General features: G+C 41.1%; 1 protein-coding gene across 1 annotated transcript in view; it reads right to left on the reverse strand.

The window, feature by feature from the left end:
• The window catches only part of PIGG (phosphatidylinositol glycan anchor biosynthesis class G (EMM blood group)), a 68,874-nt gene that overhangs the window by 44,826 nt on the left and 9,624 nt on the right, over nucleotides 1-14,424 (reverse strand). The window contains exons 2-6 of the mRNA XM_075282952.1: nucleotides 12,085-12,290; nucleotides 8,949-9,158; nucleotides 8,604-8,792; nucleotides 5,442-5,583; nucleotides 2,656-2,868 (exon numbers count right to left, since the gene is read on the reverse strand). Of these exons, the coding sequence (XP_075139053.1) occupies nucleotides 2,656-2,868; nucleotides 5,442-5,583; nucleotides 8,604-8,792; nucleotides 8,949-9,158; nucleotides 12,085-12,290 (960 nt within the window). The remainder of the gene's footprint in view (nucleotides 1-2,655; nucleotides 2,869-5,441; nucleotides 5,584-8,603; nucleotides 8,793-8,948; nucleotides 9,159-12,084; nucleotides 12,291-14,424) is intronic.

A 14,424-nucleotide genomic window follows, 5' to 3' on the forward strand; every position in this document is an offset into this window, starting at 1 on the left:
ACAGGGCAAATAAACATTCAGCAACTCAATGCAAGAAGCTTGTAGATAGCCAAAACATATGATCCAAGTTAGTCAACTTAAAGGAAATGTTAGCAAATGCTAACCAAGTGCATGTAAACTTTTAAGACACTAAGAATGTGATGAAATAGATAAAAGCTGAAATAATCATTGGAGCAGATGTACTAATGGTGTCTAAGTTTTAGACAGTGTAGTCGGACTAGACAGTCATTGGGTGCACATCACATTAGCGCATTCTGTCAGACACATTTATACAGACAAAACAGTCAGAGACCGCTGCCATTAGTTTGGTCAACTGTTCGTCCTGGTTTTCTTTTTGGAGGGACAAAGAAGTGTATCTTAGCACTTTTTTTTTTGTGAGGGCAGAAAAAAAAAAAAAAGTGTCAAACACTTGATAAATGTGGTGCAAAAGCATGTCAGTTTTTTGTCACAAATCAAGACAGAATTCTGGCACATTTTGCTTAACACATCTCCCTCACTGTCCCTCATTTTATTCTACCATTTGTAAGTGACTTATTTATATAAAGTCATGAGCGTAAATTTTGGCACCCCGAACATTTTTTCAGAAAATGAAGTATTTCTCCCAGAAAATTTTGTAATTACACAAATTTTGTTATACACATATTTATTTCATTTGTGTTCATTGGAACACACAAAAATAAAAATCAGACAAAAAAAAAAGAAAAAAGGCAAATTGGACATAACAATCATAACAAGAAAGCCTTATTATATGAGAATTAGCATCGTAGAAGACTGTTCATAGATCATGCATATTGACCAAGAGAAATGCGCTTTCATTTACTGAGATATACAGGCTAGTTCACACGTGACTACACGTGTGCATGTTCCGTCGCGGCTTTCCGCTTCGGATTAGGCCCAAATTAATGGGCTTAGTTCGGAGGGTGCAACATGCCGCTAGCGGGAAAAAAAAGAAAACAGAACGCTAGCAGTCTACATAGACCACCATTGTGAGGAGGCGGATTATGACATGGATTCCACGCCAAAATCTGTCCCCGCTTGCCCCGTGTGAACGGGGCCTACAGCTCCTGGCCACAGTGCAAACATAAGTGGTTTGTCCCTGGGGCAATATTCTCATACACAGAAATGTGTTCTTTTGAGAGACCACAGTGTCTAGGCAAAATTTAATTTTTATTTAAAAAAAAAATAATTTTATACCTAGAAAACTTTTAATGGCCCTAATAAACCTTATGTTTTAGTCAGCTTCAACCTGTACATTCTTGATTGTACTGAATTCCTGAAGTGACCTATAATATATTACACTATTATTCATGGTTTTTGCGGTATGTATGAACTCCTCACATCTTGCAGTTTTTTGGAAAGTACATTTTGTTTGCAGAGTGGGATTACATGCACTTTAGTGGCAAATTTTGTGCAATTTTTTTTGTAATTTCTGCTGCAAAGTTGCATGAAGATGGCTGTATATATGAAATATTAAGCTGTGTTTTTATATATGGTATAATGTGCAATCTCAAAAAAGTTAGATTTTGGTATCACAGTCAGTTTGCTATGTTCAGTAAAATTTAACATTAGTGAAAAACAGCAAAATAATGCTTGTCTTCTGTATCAGTGCTTTTGAAAGTACGAGCTCGTTTGCAACATATATGCATAGTGTACACCATGATCTATTAGTTTATATGCGTTTTGTGTATGAATGCACAATTGAATAGGAGTTCTAGGTACAAATGTTTTAGTGCATTTTTTTTATTAAATTATGTGTATATCATTCAACTATACAGCTCTGCTGTGTCAGAGATTTTGTTTTCTGCTGTTCCCCATGTTTCCCTTTCACCCCCCCCCCCCCCATGCACACGCCGTTACTTGTTTCCCCTCCCCTTACAATCTATTGCCCCATATCCCCCCCTCATTGTGTATCCCCGTGGCTGTTTTTCATTTGATTTATGTTCTTGTCTTGCATTTAATTCCAAAAATTTTCAATAAACTTTTAATGTAAAAAAAATAAAAAATTATGAGTGTGTCTCAAAGATACATGAGGGTGGACATGACTATTGATGACCCATTTAGACGCATGTAACCTTCAGATCGTCTACTTTCAAGAAATCTACAGGATTAGGGATGCACTTGCTTTTCACAGTGTGTAATCTCTTTATTTTATAGGATGATCCTATAACATTTGCAGATTTTTGTTCCAGTTCTGGTGATTTTATGAAGAAATGTGCATGCAGGTCCAAGACGTAATGAAATGAATGAACTTTGCACATGTTGAATGTTATTTTTAGGAGGTTTGGTGCAAATACATTTTTGCTTGGATTTTATTTTATTTTTATTTTAAATAAAAATTTCATGACCGTGCCGGATTGTATACGATACCAAGTGGCATTTTGACAATACTGCAGGTGTCTACTTTCAGAAAATTATACCGGTGTTAGAAAGTGTGTGGGGGGGGGGGGGTTAGTAAGATTTTTTTAAAGTTGCAATTTAGGTTTTATTTGTCCATTTAAAAACTCTGAAAATTGCTCTGGCAAAATATCCAGAGACCTATGGCAGCAAAAAGGTGAAACATGCCCTGTTTAGACGTCTGCTGTCAATGACAATATATTTTTAGCAAGAAAAATACCGTAGTTGTGATATTAAACAAGGCTGACTTTAAAGACTTACCTTTCTCATAAGCCTTCAGATTCTCTTTTAGGAGTTTGCACAGCTGATAACCATTTAAATGGAAAAACCGCAGTTGTTCCCTGATGGTCTTATGTTCTACCGCTGCTGGTAAAAGCATTCCTAAACTGCTCATGGAAATTGGCAATCCAAGGCCCAGTGCAAGAGTGGGAGCCAAATCAGTTTGCTGAATCATTTCGGGTTCGTTAAATGTACCTCAAAAGAAAGAACACAAAGACAATAAGCCAGACTGTGTCAATATAGGTTTCGCAAACTAGAAGTGTTACAAATTTGGGTTATAATAGCAAAATACATTACTAAATATACTCATTGACAACATGATGTTCATTAAAAAGGAATAAAAAGGGTTATCTACCCCATTAAAATTGTCTGTCCTAAAATTTTACAGTGTGTAAGGGGTTCAGCTCACCCGGTTGGGAACGGCAATGACACCATGCAGACAGGTAGTACGATAAACAAGTCCAGTGTTTTATTTGGGTTTTCGGCATAAAACACTGTGCCAGCAAAGTAACAAAACAACAAAGAAAACCTAAGCCTTGTCCGGCTCTACCTAAACAGCAGGTTACCTCTCTGACCTAGAGCAGGTTGAGTCACCATATAAACAGGTCCAAATCCACACCATACCTGTTTATCTCAGGAGTGTTTTGCTCACACTCTCCATGTGTGTATCAGGGCCCATAACTGAGCTTCCTTCCCCAGTAAATAGCCCTAAGGAAGCTCACCTGTGAATGCCCTGGACTCAGGGCAAAACCCGTGGTGGAGTAAGGGTGTGGACTGGAAGGCTCCCACTACCAACCTGCCCTCCAGTCCAGAAAAGCCAGCCCATGTAAGGAACAAGAGCTCTAGCAGACTATGCTCTGCTAGAACATGATTACCCTGGCTTTCCTTTATCTCACCTGGCTGAGGAAACCAGGAGAGATATACACTCCATCCACCACCTTACCGTACACTTTACCACAAGTGGTATAAAAAAAAATAAAATAGACTAATACTCACCTTATTGACCCCCACTTTGCTTCTGTGACACTCATTTACTGTGATTTCAGGGACGTCCACTGTACTCAGTGTCAAATTGTAATTGTTGGAAGCCAGAAAAAAGAACAACTGGAAGCAGCGTTGGGGGATTGCCAAACTATTACTCAGTTTATTTTATACAACTGTAACATATGTATGTAGATAAAACCACTTCCTTTTCCAAAAAAAAAATCCATCTAGTGTAAAAGAGTTAATACTCAGGGACTCCAGATGGCAAAAAAATGCTCTTACCAAGGTGACTAACAATTTCAAAATGGTGCATAGACTGAAAAGTCCTGAGGACGCAGATACAATTCAATACACTAGTACAGCAGCAGTGTCTTCCACTGCAGATGAATACTAATCAGTAGTATTCCAGTGCTGACCTGCTGCATCGAGCCAGAGATCAGGAGAGAGCTCCATAGAAAAATTGGAAATTTACAATTTATATAAAAAAAATAAAAAATAAAAAAAAATAAAGAAAAGTGACAACCAGGTAGAGGATGACCACTGGAGAGAATTATATTACATTACACACCCCAGGACCATACATACTTGTGGAGACACTGGGGAGCATTACAGTGCAACTAACCATTTGTCAATGGAGAGTCTCATACCGTGTGTGTGTGTGGGGGGGGGGGGGGGGGGGGCTACTGGAGCAATAGTTAAAAGGATTTTATCATTGAGGGGCCACATGGTGGCTCAGTGGATAGCAACGCGGCCTTGCAGCACTGGAGTCCTGGGTTCGAACCCTGCCAAAGGCAAAAAACCATCTGCAAGGAGTTTGTATGTTCTCCCCGTGTTAGCGTGGATTTCCATCCCATACAATTTATAAAAAAAAAAAAAAAGAAAGAGATTCTATCATTGGGAAAACTCACTTTTAACTAAGCATATACTTGCATGGCCTTTTAAAGCTATTCCACACATTGTATGTTAATCCCCTCAGTCGTTGTCACGATACTAGTGGCACAGGATCAGGAGTCCAGTCGTTGGGTAATGCAGAGGAGGGTGGAGACAGCACGTGGGTAGCCCACAGGTGGGCTGAGGTATAGTCCAAGATCAGATGAGCAAATAACAGGTATAAGTCTGTAGAAGTTCAGGAGCTGTATAGCGCTACGGTGAGCTGGCAGCCAGCAGGTAAAGTTCCGAGGAACTAAAGAAGGTCTCTAGCAAAGAGGTCTCCTAGGTGTCCAGGCTGTATTCAGATATTCAGAAGACAATACCAACACAACAGGAAGTCCGAGTCACCTATATATAGGCAACCCAATCAGGGTAATACAGGGTGGATTCCAGTCATTAGAAGCAGCTGATGAGCCTCAGGAGTAGGCTCCACACAGAAGTCCAACAGGCCGTTATTCAACAAGCTGGATAGCTCTGGAAACAAGGAGACACTGGGCAAGACAGCAGGTCACAGGTTCAAATCCTGACAGTCGTTTTTGAATGAACCTGCTTGTATTCATATGCTAATTAGCCAGCAACAAACACACCTCCCTGCTCTCACACACCCAGCAGACAGTGCTCACTGAAGTTCCGATGCTTGTTTAATATGGAGTTTAAAAATGAGTTTTCCCAATGATAGAATCCCTTTAATATGAATTTACAGAAACAAACAGGTAGAAAAGCAAGACCCAAAATATGCAGGATACACACAACAACATCTCCAGCTTCACTACATTTATGGAGGGATTAGAATTTTTTAAAACAATAATCATTAAAGGTAAAGTAACTTGGTAACTCATCCATGCATAGTATACCTGCTTTGTTGAGAAATGCTGAACTGATTAACACAAGTGGGGTCTGTACTTCCTCATCAGAAGATCCTCCATGACTCCCCGCTTCAGACATTCCATGATCACCACAAACAACTATTAAACTTGGGAACGATGGATCTTCATCCTGTAGTTAAAAAAAAGTTAAATCTATATCTAGAATAAATGTTTACCAATGTCTTATATGCATTCATATTTAACTTTTCAAAAGGCAAGTGCGATCTTTGCGTTTCCATTTTGTATTCAAAGAATGTTTCTTTTATTCATATGCTAATTAGCAAGCAACAAACACACCTCCCTGCTCTCACACACCCAGCAGACAGTGCTCACTAAAGTTCCAATGCTTGTTTAATACGGAGTTTCTGTCTGTACTTTGAGTAATGAAAACTTTTACAAAAAGTGTTGGCATCCCTATATTTTTTTTCAAGAAAATGAATTATTTCTCCCATAAAATTATTGTAATTACATATGTTTTGTTATGCATGTTTATTTGCATTATCTATATTGGAACAACACACACAAGAAAATATGGCCCAGACAATTACTATGTGTGGTTCTAGCCACTCCCAGCCTTCTGGTAGTAACCACCTAACATCCAATCACAATACACGGAGGTGGGACTAAATGTCAACGCCTCTAATGACATGGAACATCCGGCTGACCCAAAGGGATGGAAGAGGGCTATGTAAGGTTGTCATGGGATCTTTCGACATGTCCCATTTGACAGGAAAGAAGATGCAGTATTGGTACATATATATGCAAGCATCGCTACCGAAGGTTTACTGTTACTGGTGGACATCACTAAGATCCAACTGTATAATAGGAAAATTATTCTAGCTGTATGGAAACATATGTAGAGTAATATAAACAAAACTGGCGGAAATACAGTATACAAGAAAAAGAAAACTTCTATAGTGAAAGGGTGTGTGTGGCAGCTCTAATTTTGTAACAGGGATCAGATGTCTAAATGGGGCCAAGAGGAAGGTAGAAAGCATCACCTATTAAATCACAGACAGCATCATATGACCCTAGATATTGTAATATACTTGTATAAAATAACTATGACTATGCTGTTTGACAAGGTATACTGTATGCGTGTTCCTGAACCCTGCCCCCTCTCAGCATTACAGCCACATGAGCAGTTTAGCTGCAGCTCAGAGCTGCTGCTTCCATTCTTACAGAGCCCTGGGGAACAGGCTGAGAAACAGGATCTCCAGAGATCCCCCAAACCATGGATCCCCACCATCAGCATCTGTAAAGACGATATTAAGCCCAGGGCAGTCCTAATCTAGTGGACTTGCACTGAAGAGCAGGTAGGACCGATCTGCAATCCAAGAGCCCTTGCACAACTCTCCCAGACCAGCTGGGACACCAAACAAGTTGTGTGCTCCCAAGAAGATCTGCCAAGCAGCACTGGCAGGAAAGGCTTGCACTGTCTCCAAGGGACAGGAAACAACTGAAAGATTTATGAGGAAGGGCCACTTTAAATGTTTCTATGTTGCTTCCTGTACCTGGGAGAGGGGGAAACCTCCTGTCAGAGCTGGGTTATTTGGTGGGGGCTTCAGGTAATGTAGCTCCACTGATCACGTATCGTTGATCTAGCCTAAGAATGGGTCATCATCACCATGCAAGTCACAGAAAATACCTTTAAGGCCGGGGCCCCCTTGGCTGGAAACGCTGTGAGAAAAATCGCGGCATCTTACAGTAACTGTAAAGTGGATGGTATTCTTTCGAATCCAATACCCACATTGTGATAAAAGCCGCAACATGGACATGCTGCTATTTCCAAAACCAGTGTGGTTTTGGAAAACACAGCATGTCAATTATATCTACCAAAATGCAGACAGCTTTCCCATAGATATAATTGTAAGAGAAAGTCCGCAGAGGAAAGCTCTGTGAACTTTCTGTTTATAGCACTGCGGGAAGAACCACAATGTGTTCCTGCCGCAGTTTTTCCCGCAGCGCTTTATAGCTGCAGGTCGTCCTATGGGGCCTTAGCCTAAGGGTTGGTTCACACTAGCGCTTGTATTCCGTCCGGAAGGAGTCCGCATGGACACCCCTCTGGACGGACTACAATCGCAATCTTAAGCGATGCACACGAACCCCATAGACTATAATGGACTCCGTGTGCTTGCCGCGCACTGCCCGCACGAATCATTCACTTTGAAGAATAAAGCTAGCTAACATAGCATTTTTACCGCAGAATGGAAGCCATAAAAACAAAACCCATAAGAAAACGTCAGCTCTGCATTTTTTTTTTTCTCAATTCCACCTCATTCTGAATTTTTTTCACGCTTCCCAGTACATTGTACAAAATAATAAATGGTACCATTTTAAAGTACAACTTGAAATTGAAATAATTTGAAAATTATGGCTTTTGAAAGGTAAGGAGTAAAAACTGAAAACACAAAAATGTCTGCGTTTGCTGAGGTTTTAAAAAACAAAACAAAAAACCTTAAAGTCTTAATATGCCTACATACATTTATTTGCATTGCTACAAATTTTGTACTCTTCCTTGACTAAAAATACTACTCAAAAAGGAGTATTTTTACTCTACCAGAAAAAAAAAAAAGTAGCATAACCTCTGTTTGGTGGAATGTTTTGATGGAATGACACAGCCTGGATCCTTTCATGTCTTAGATAATGCCTGTGTTATCCATTATGAATCACTGCAGTTCTGAAATCCTGCTAGATGGGTATAGCTAGAAAAATGGCCATGCAGTGTATAGTGTACTGCCAAAATAAGTAGGCACCTGTGGTACATAATTTGTATGCATTTGTGGAAATACACCAAAAATAATACAAATATATTGGAATATATAGCCGTGTCACTCTCGGGTCAAAACACGCCTGCCACGGTTTCTCCCTCCGCAGTCGGCTCAAATGAATGGGCAGACTCCGGAGGTTGCTGCCGCCAGGCAGACGGCACAGCTCGAAGAACCGTGGAATCCGCCTGAAGAAAGGGCAGCTCGCTTCTTTTTTCTGCTAGCAGCAACATGCCGCTAGTGGAAAAAAGAACGCTAGCGGTCTCCATAGACCACCATTGTGAGAGGGCGGATTATGACGTGGATTACGCTCCATAACCCGCCGCCTCTGTGCCCTTGTGAATGGACCCTAATGTAGCAGAAAGCATTGGAAGCTTCTTACCTTTGAGATCAGGGCAGAGTGAATCTTCTTCAAGACCAAGTCCATTTCATAAAGTTTTGGTCCAATTAAATGGCTGTGCGGTCCTGTTAAATGCCCAATGTGATCTAGTCCTAGATAGTGAAGTATCAGCATATCCCAGTCATTCCTCTTCAAAACATCATCCAAATGCCTGGTGACATTATCATCCACCTGTCAGAAACATTACATATAGAAATAATACATATATAGTAAACAAACTAAATACTACACTTCAAATAGAAATTTACAGATAGATGAAAACATATGTTTATATCAACAAACAAAATTAACACAAACCATATACGTGAAAAATAGCCATTAACATACCTCTGTAAAGTCTGAGACAAAGAATGATGTTGTCCCATCAGACTCCACAAAATGCTTTGGAAAAAGTTTTATCCAAGTGTCATCACCATAGAACACTATTTTTTTCCCAGCTTGCTTTGCCTGCCATATCAAGTTGTCTTCCAGTAGTTCAGGTGAATTGAGATTCACTACAATGTCAATGAAGCCAGGTATACTGCCAGTCATTAATGCCTGGGAACACAAAATAGGAGACATTTTACCCAAAGCACTCTGCTATGCCAGCCAGCATATCCAGACGGAAAAGTATTTCATCAACGTCTTACTTGTGAATGCATGTAGCTTTAAGAGCATATTAAATGGATTGTCTCATGAAGACAACCCACATTCAGATTGGAGCTGGATTTGCGCATCTAATTTTAAAGGGATCCTATCATTCAAACACTTTTTTCTCATTAACAGGTCAGAATAGCCTTAAGAAAGGCTATTCTTCTCCTACCTTTCGTTGTCTTCTCCGCGCCGCCATTCTCTTGAAATCCAGTTTTTTGTCGGTATGCAAATGAGTTCTGTTGCAGCACTGGGGGCGTGCCCCAGCACTCAAATAGCACTGGGGGCGTCCCCAATGCTGCGAGAAAACTCGCTCCTGCGCCGCCTCCAGCTTCTTCAGCAACGTCCTGTTCACGTCTTCTTCCGGCGCAGGCTTCAGAATTCTAGGCCTCGGGCCTAAGGCAAAGCTAACAGCGCATGCCCGCCGGCCATGAGAAAATGGGCGCTTACAATACTGTGTCTGGCCACTTCTAATGCTCAGAATGCTTCAAAATAATGAAAGCAGTAATACTCACCTTACTAAATCCATAAGCTACTATTCCAAAACTTTCTAGGTTCCCCCTTGGTTTCTGTTCTTCCTCATCCCTATTAACACGGTAATGTGGCTACTTAGCCAATCACCGAATGTAGATAAGGCCAATGATTGGCTGAGTGGTCACATTACACAATGCCTATTCACATAAGGGAGCATTCACATGGAGTAAAGCGGCACTGATTCTGCCACGATAACTCGCGGCAAGAATCAGCGATGATAAAAAGCCTCCCATTGACTTCAATGCATTCCATCTTTCACGCGGAACACATTGAATTCAATGGGTTAGAAAGCCTCCCATTGAATTCAATGTGTTCTGCGCAGAAGACGGAACCCATTGAACCCAATGGGAGGCTTTTTATCAGCGCTGATTCTGCTGCGAGTTATCGTTCCAGAATCAGCGCCCCTTTACTCCGTGTGAATGCCTCCTAACTGAGCTGTGCAATGTACCGCATTTCTCTACTCCAACAAATAGAACAGGGTTGTAAGCAGCCAGCAGGTAAATCTCCTTTCTTGCAGAAAAAATACCACACCTGCCTCTGGAATTGCAACTTATAATCAAACCTGTGGAATGGGGTGGTGTTTTTCTTGAAAGTAAGCAGCCATGCTTTTCTAATTCTAGAAAACACTTTCAAGGTTAAGGCCCCACGTTGAAGAAACGCAGCATTTTTTGTTGCAGATTTTGCTTTGTTTTTTTGAGCCAAAGTCAAGAGTGGATTTAACAGAAGGAGTATATCAAAGGGTTTCCTTTGTATTTTCTATTCCTTTTCAAGCCACTTTTTGACATTAGCTCTAAAAACTTCAGCAAAATCTGCAACAAAAAACACTGCATTTCCACAAACTGGGGTCGTAGCCTAAAGCAGTTTTCCAGGACTAAAATACTGACAACACATTCTTAGTATAGTTCAACATCAAAACAATCCGACAACTGGCGCCTCCAGCGCTCAGCTGTATGAAGGGAGTGTAGAATTTAGACTACCAACGTGGCCTTTTCACTACATAACAAGCACTGAACTATACATTTTTATCATCTGTACTCAGTATTGCACCTTAGCTCCATTTACATAAATGGGCTTAGACTGCAAACAGGACAGTGTCATCACATGCCCTGTAAACCAGGTTTTACATAATCTGTGAGGGTCCCAGGTATTGTATCCCTGACAATCTGAAATTGAGGATAGGTCCTTAATATTAAAGTGGTTATCTAGAACAGAGAGCAAAGCCCTTATCAGCTAATTTGCATAACAATAAAAGGCTGATTTTGATTAAAATGGAGCTGCAATGCAGAATAAGAAATACATTTTTGGAAAGTGTAGACGCAGCTCTACAAGGTACTGTTAGTTTAATACTGATTTCCCTGCTGACACACTGCCTTTAATTGCTGTATGTGCAGTATAGGGTCTGGGATCGAGGAGGGGGGAGTAGAAAATAGGTGGGATACTTCAGTTCAGTTTCTTTACCATGTTGGACCAGGAGTCCAGATGGGGCTTTGTCCAGCTCTTTATATCATTTTATAGCTGCTTCTCCATCGATTCTGGTGCAGTTGGAATTATCTCTCGAGACACCACTATTCCCAACCAATTATTGCTGTTAGTTTTGGTGCCCAGTATGCTACTTAGGCACTGTACTGTTAAGAAGGGAGAAGGCAAGGGGTGTGATTCTGAGCTCTGACACTAGCAGCTTCTGATTGTAGCTCTGAATAATGCCTCTTGCCTAACACCGTCCTACTGACAGTACAGAGATTATGCACATCAGACACCAAAACTAACTCTGCTTGTTGATTGGGAATGGTGGTGACTATAGAAAAGAAAATCTTTGGAGCAATGCCTGAGACAGAGGACCCCCCACATCAGCCAACCCCCCCCCCCCCCGATTTTGCAGTTTGCTTGAAAAAAACTGTAAAAAAAAAAAAAAAAGGTCAGCTGTCTGTGGGCAGTGGAAATGTTGTTTGGCTTTGAAAAAGAGTTGAAAAATTCAGTTTTACTCAAGTGCAACGAGCTTGCCTAATTCTCTAAGGCCCCTGTAAGCTGAGGCCACATGTTATGGAAAAGTTGCAGTTTTTGTTGAAGATTTTCCTGTGTCTTTCTTTAGCCAGATCCAAGAATGGATTTATCAGAAAAGTGAATTAGAAGTGCTTTGTTTATCATTCCCATTCCTTTGAAGACACTCTTGGCTTTGCCTCAAAAAACAGAACCCAAGATTTTTTTGTAGCATGTGACCATACTCAGGTTTTCACGGTTCTGTCACACTTGTTGCACTTGAGCCCCTTTTTTGAGCACTTGACTCCCTTTAAGTACTAACCTTAATGCGAGGCATTGTAACAGTTGGAGCGGTTGCCTTGGCTATAAAACTGAGGGTTGAGCCTTTTTCTATAAGTTGAGTAATGTAAGGCATGTGTTCCTTGCCCTTAACACCATATACAAAGTCCTGTCTCAATGCATCGATGAGGAGAATGACAACTCTCTTAAAAAGAGGATGGGGAAGTTGTGTCCAATTAGATGTTTTATCTGGAAAAAAAAAAATAAAAACACAATGTCAGTATTTTTCCATCTTCACAAATCCTTTTACAGTGAAACCTCTTAATCTGTTCCCAACCACTCAGGCTGAGTTTACACCAGAGCTTGAATTTTGTTTGGGGTTTCTGTCCCCGAACCTGCTTAAAAAATGATTGCAGCACTTTTCTCTCCGCATTTTTCGCTCTTTTCAGGTGGAAACCGGGAGAGCCCCATTATAATCTGTAAGGTCTGCTGGTTTCCAAAGGTAACAGTTTGTTTTTTTAAGCGGATTAGGTTTCCATTTGGGGGGTCCCCAAGTGGCCCATCCTCACAATGCTGAACAAAACATTTTTAAAACTTTATACTCAAACACAAAATATTTCTTTTGAGGAGTCCCTTGTAAAATTCAAATGGAGACTGCACTTTAAGCAGTTTATTCCATTACAGAGGGCAAGGTTTGGAATAAAACTCTACAAAATTATTGAGGAGTACAACAGGACACACATCAGCTATTGGTATCTATGAGGGGAAGGATAGCCACCTGGATGTCCATACTATCTGGCAATAAGTGGTAGAATTATCTGGGAGTGGATTAGCCCATTTCTTCTAAATGGCTATACCTGTATGTAGACAACTACTACAATAGTATACCACTTTTTAGAGGTTTGGTGCAACATAATACAGGGAATTGTGGGATCATCCAGAAGAATCAACAGGGGTTTCCACAATCACTGGTCAATGAAAAATTCACAATGGGACAGTACAAGGATAAAAAAAAGACAATGTTCATTCTTAGCTCGATCAACACTGATGCCACAACAACGGTTTGCTAGCAGGGTGAGAACCTGGCAGACCAGGTGCTACAGCCATACGAGGAATCAAGCAAGTCATATGATTGGTACAAAAAAAAATAGCCATTTACTTGTTTCAAGTGGCCACATATAATTTATTGGTGGTATATAAAAAGGAAGGAAATTCAGATACTTTCCTTGATTATCAAAAGGTAATTGGAAATATTATTTTTGCAAATATTTGCCCCTCATATCTACTTCAATCTGAAGATGTTAAAAGACTATCAGAACAACACCAATTCTTGCACCAATTCCCTCATCTGTGAAGGTTTAAAATATATGAATCACAAAAACATTGTTATCCTTAATAGAGATGAGCGAACACTAAAATGTTCGAGGTTCGAAATTCGATTCGAACAGCCGCTCACTGTTCGAGTGTTCGAATGGGTTTCGAACCCCATTATAGTCTATGGGGAACATAAACTCGTTAAGGGGGAAACCCAAATTCGTGTCTGGAGGGTCACCAAGTCCACTATGACACCCCAGGAAATGATACCAACACCCTGGAATGACACTGGGACAGCAGGGGAAGCATGTCTGGGGGCATAAAAGTCACTTTATTTCATGGAAATCCCTGTCAGTTTGCGATTTTCGCAAGCTAACTTTTCCCCATAGAAATGCATTGGCCAGTGCTGATTGGCCAGAGTACGGAACTCGACCAATCAGCGCTGGCTCTGCTGGAGGAGGCGGAGTCTAAGATAGCTCCACACCAGTCTCCATTCAGGTCCGACCTTAGACTCCGCCTCCTCCGGCAGAGCCAGCGCTGATTGGCCGAAGGCTGGCCAATGCATTCCTATGCGAATGCAGACTTAGCAGTGCTGAGTCAGTTTTGCTCAACTACACATCTGATGCACACTCGGCACTGCTACATCAGATGTAGCAATCTGATGTAGCAGAGCCGAGGGTGCACTAGAACCCCTGTGCAAACTCAGTTCACGCTAATAGAATGCATTGGCCAGCGCTGATTGGCCAATGCATTCTATTAGCCCGATGAAGTAGAGCTGAATGTGTGTGCTAAGCACACACATTCAGCACTGCTTCATCAAGCCAATACAATGCATTAGCCAGTGCTGATTGGCCAGAGTACGGAATTCGGCCAATCAGCGCTGGCCAATGCATTCTATTAGCCCGATGAAGTAGAGCTGAATGTGTGTGCTAAGCACACACATTCAGCACTGCTTCATCAAGCCAATACAATGCATTAGCCAGTGCTGATTGGCCAGAGTACGGAATTCGGCCAATCAGCGCTGGCTCTGCTGGAGGAGGCGGAGTCTAAGATCGCTCCACACCAGTCT

This window comes from Leptodactylus fuscus, chromosome 1 (genome assembly GCF_031893055.1).
Source record: "Leptodactylus fuscus isolate aLepFus1 chromosome 1, aLepFus1.hap2, whole genome shotgun sequence".
Lineage (NCBI taxonomy): Eukaryota > Metazoa > Chordata > Amphibia > Anura > Leptodactylidae > Leptodactylus > Leptodactylus fuscus.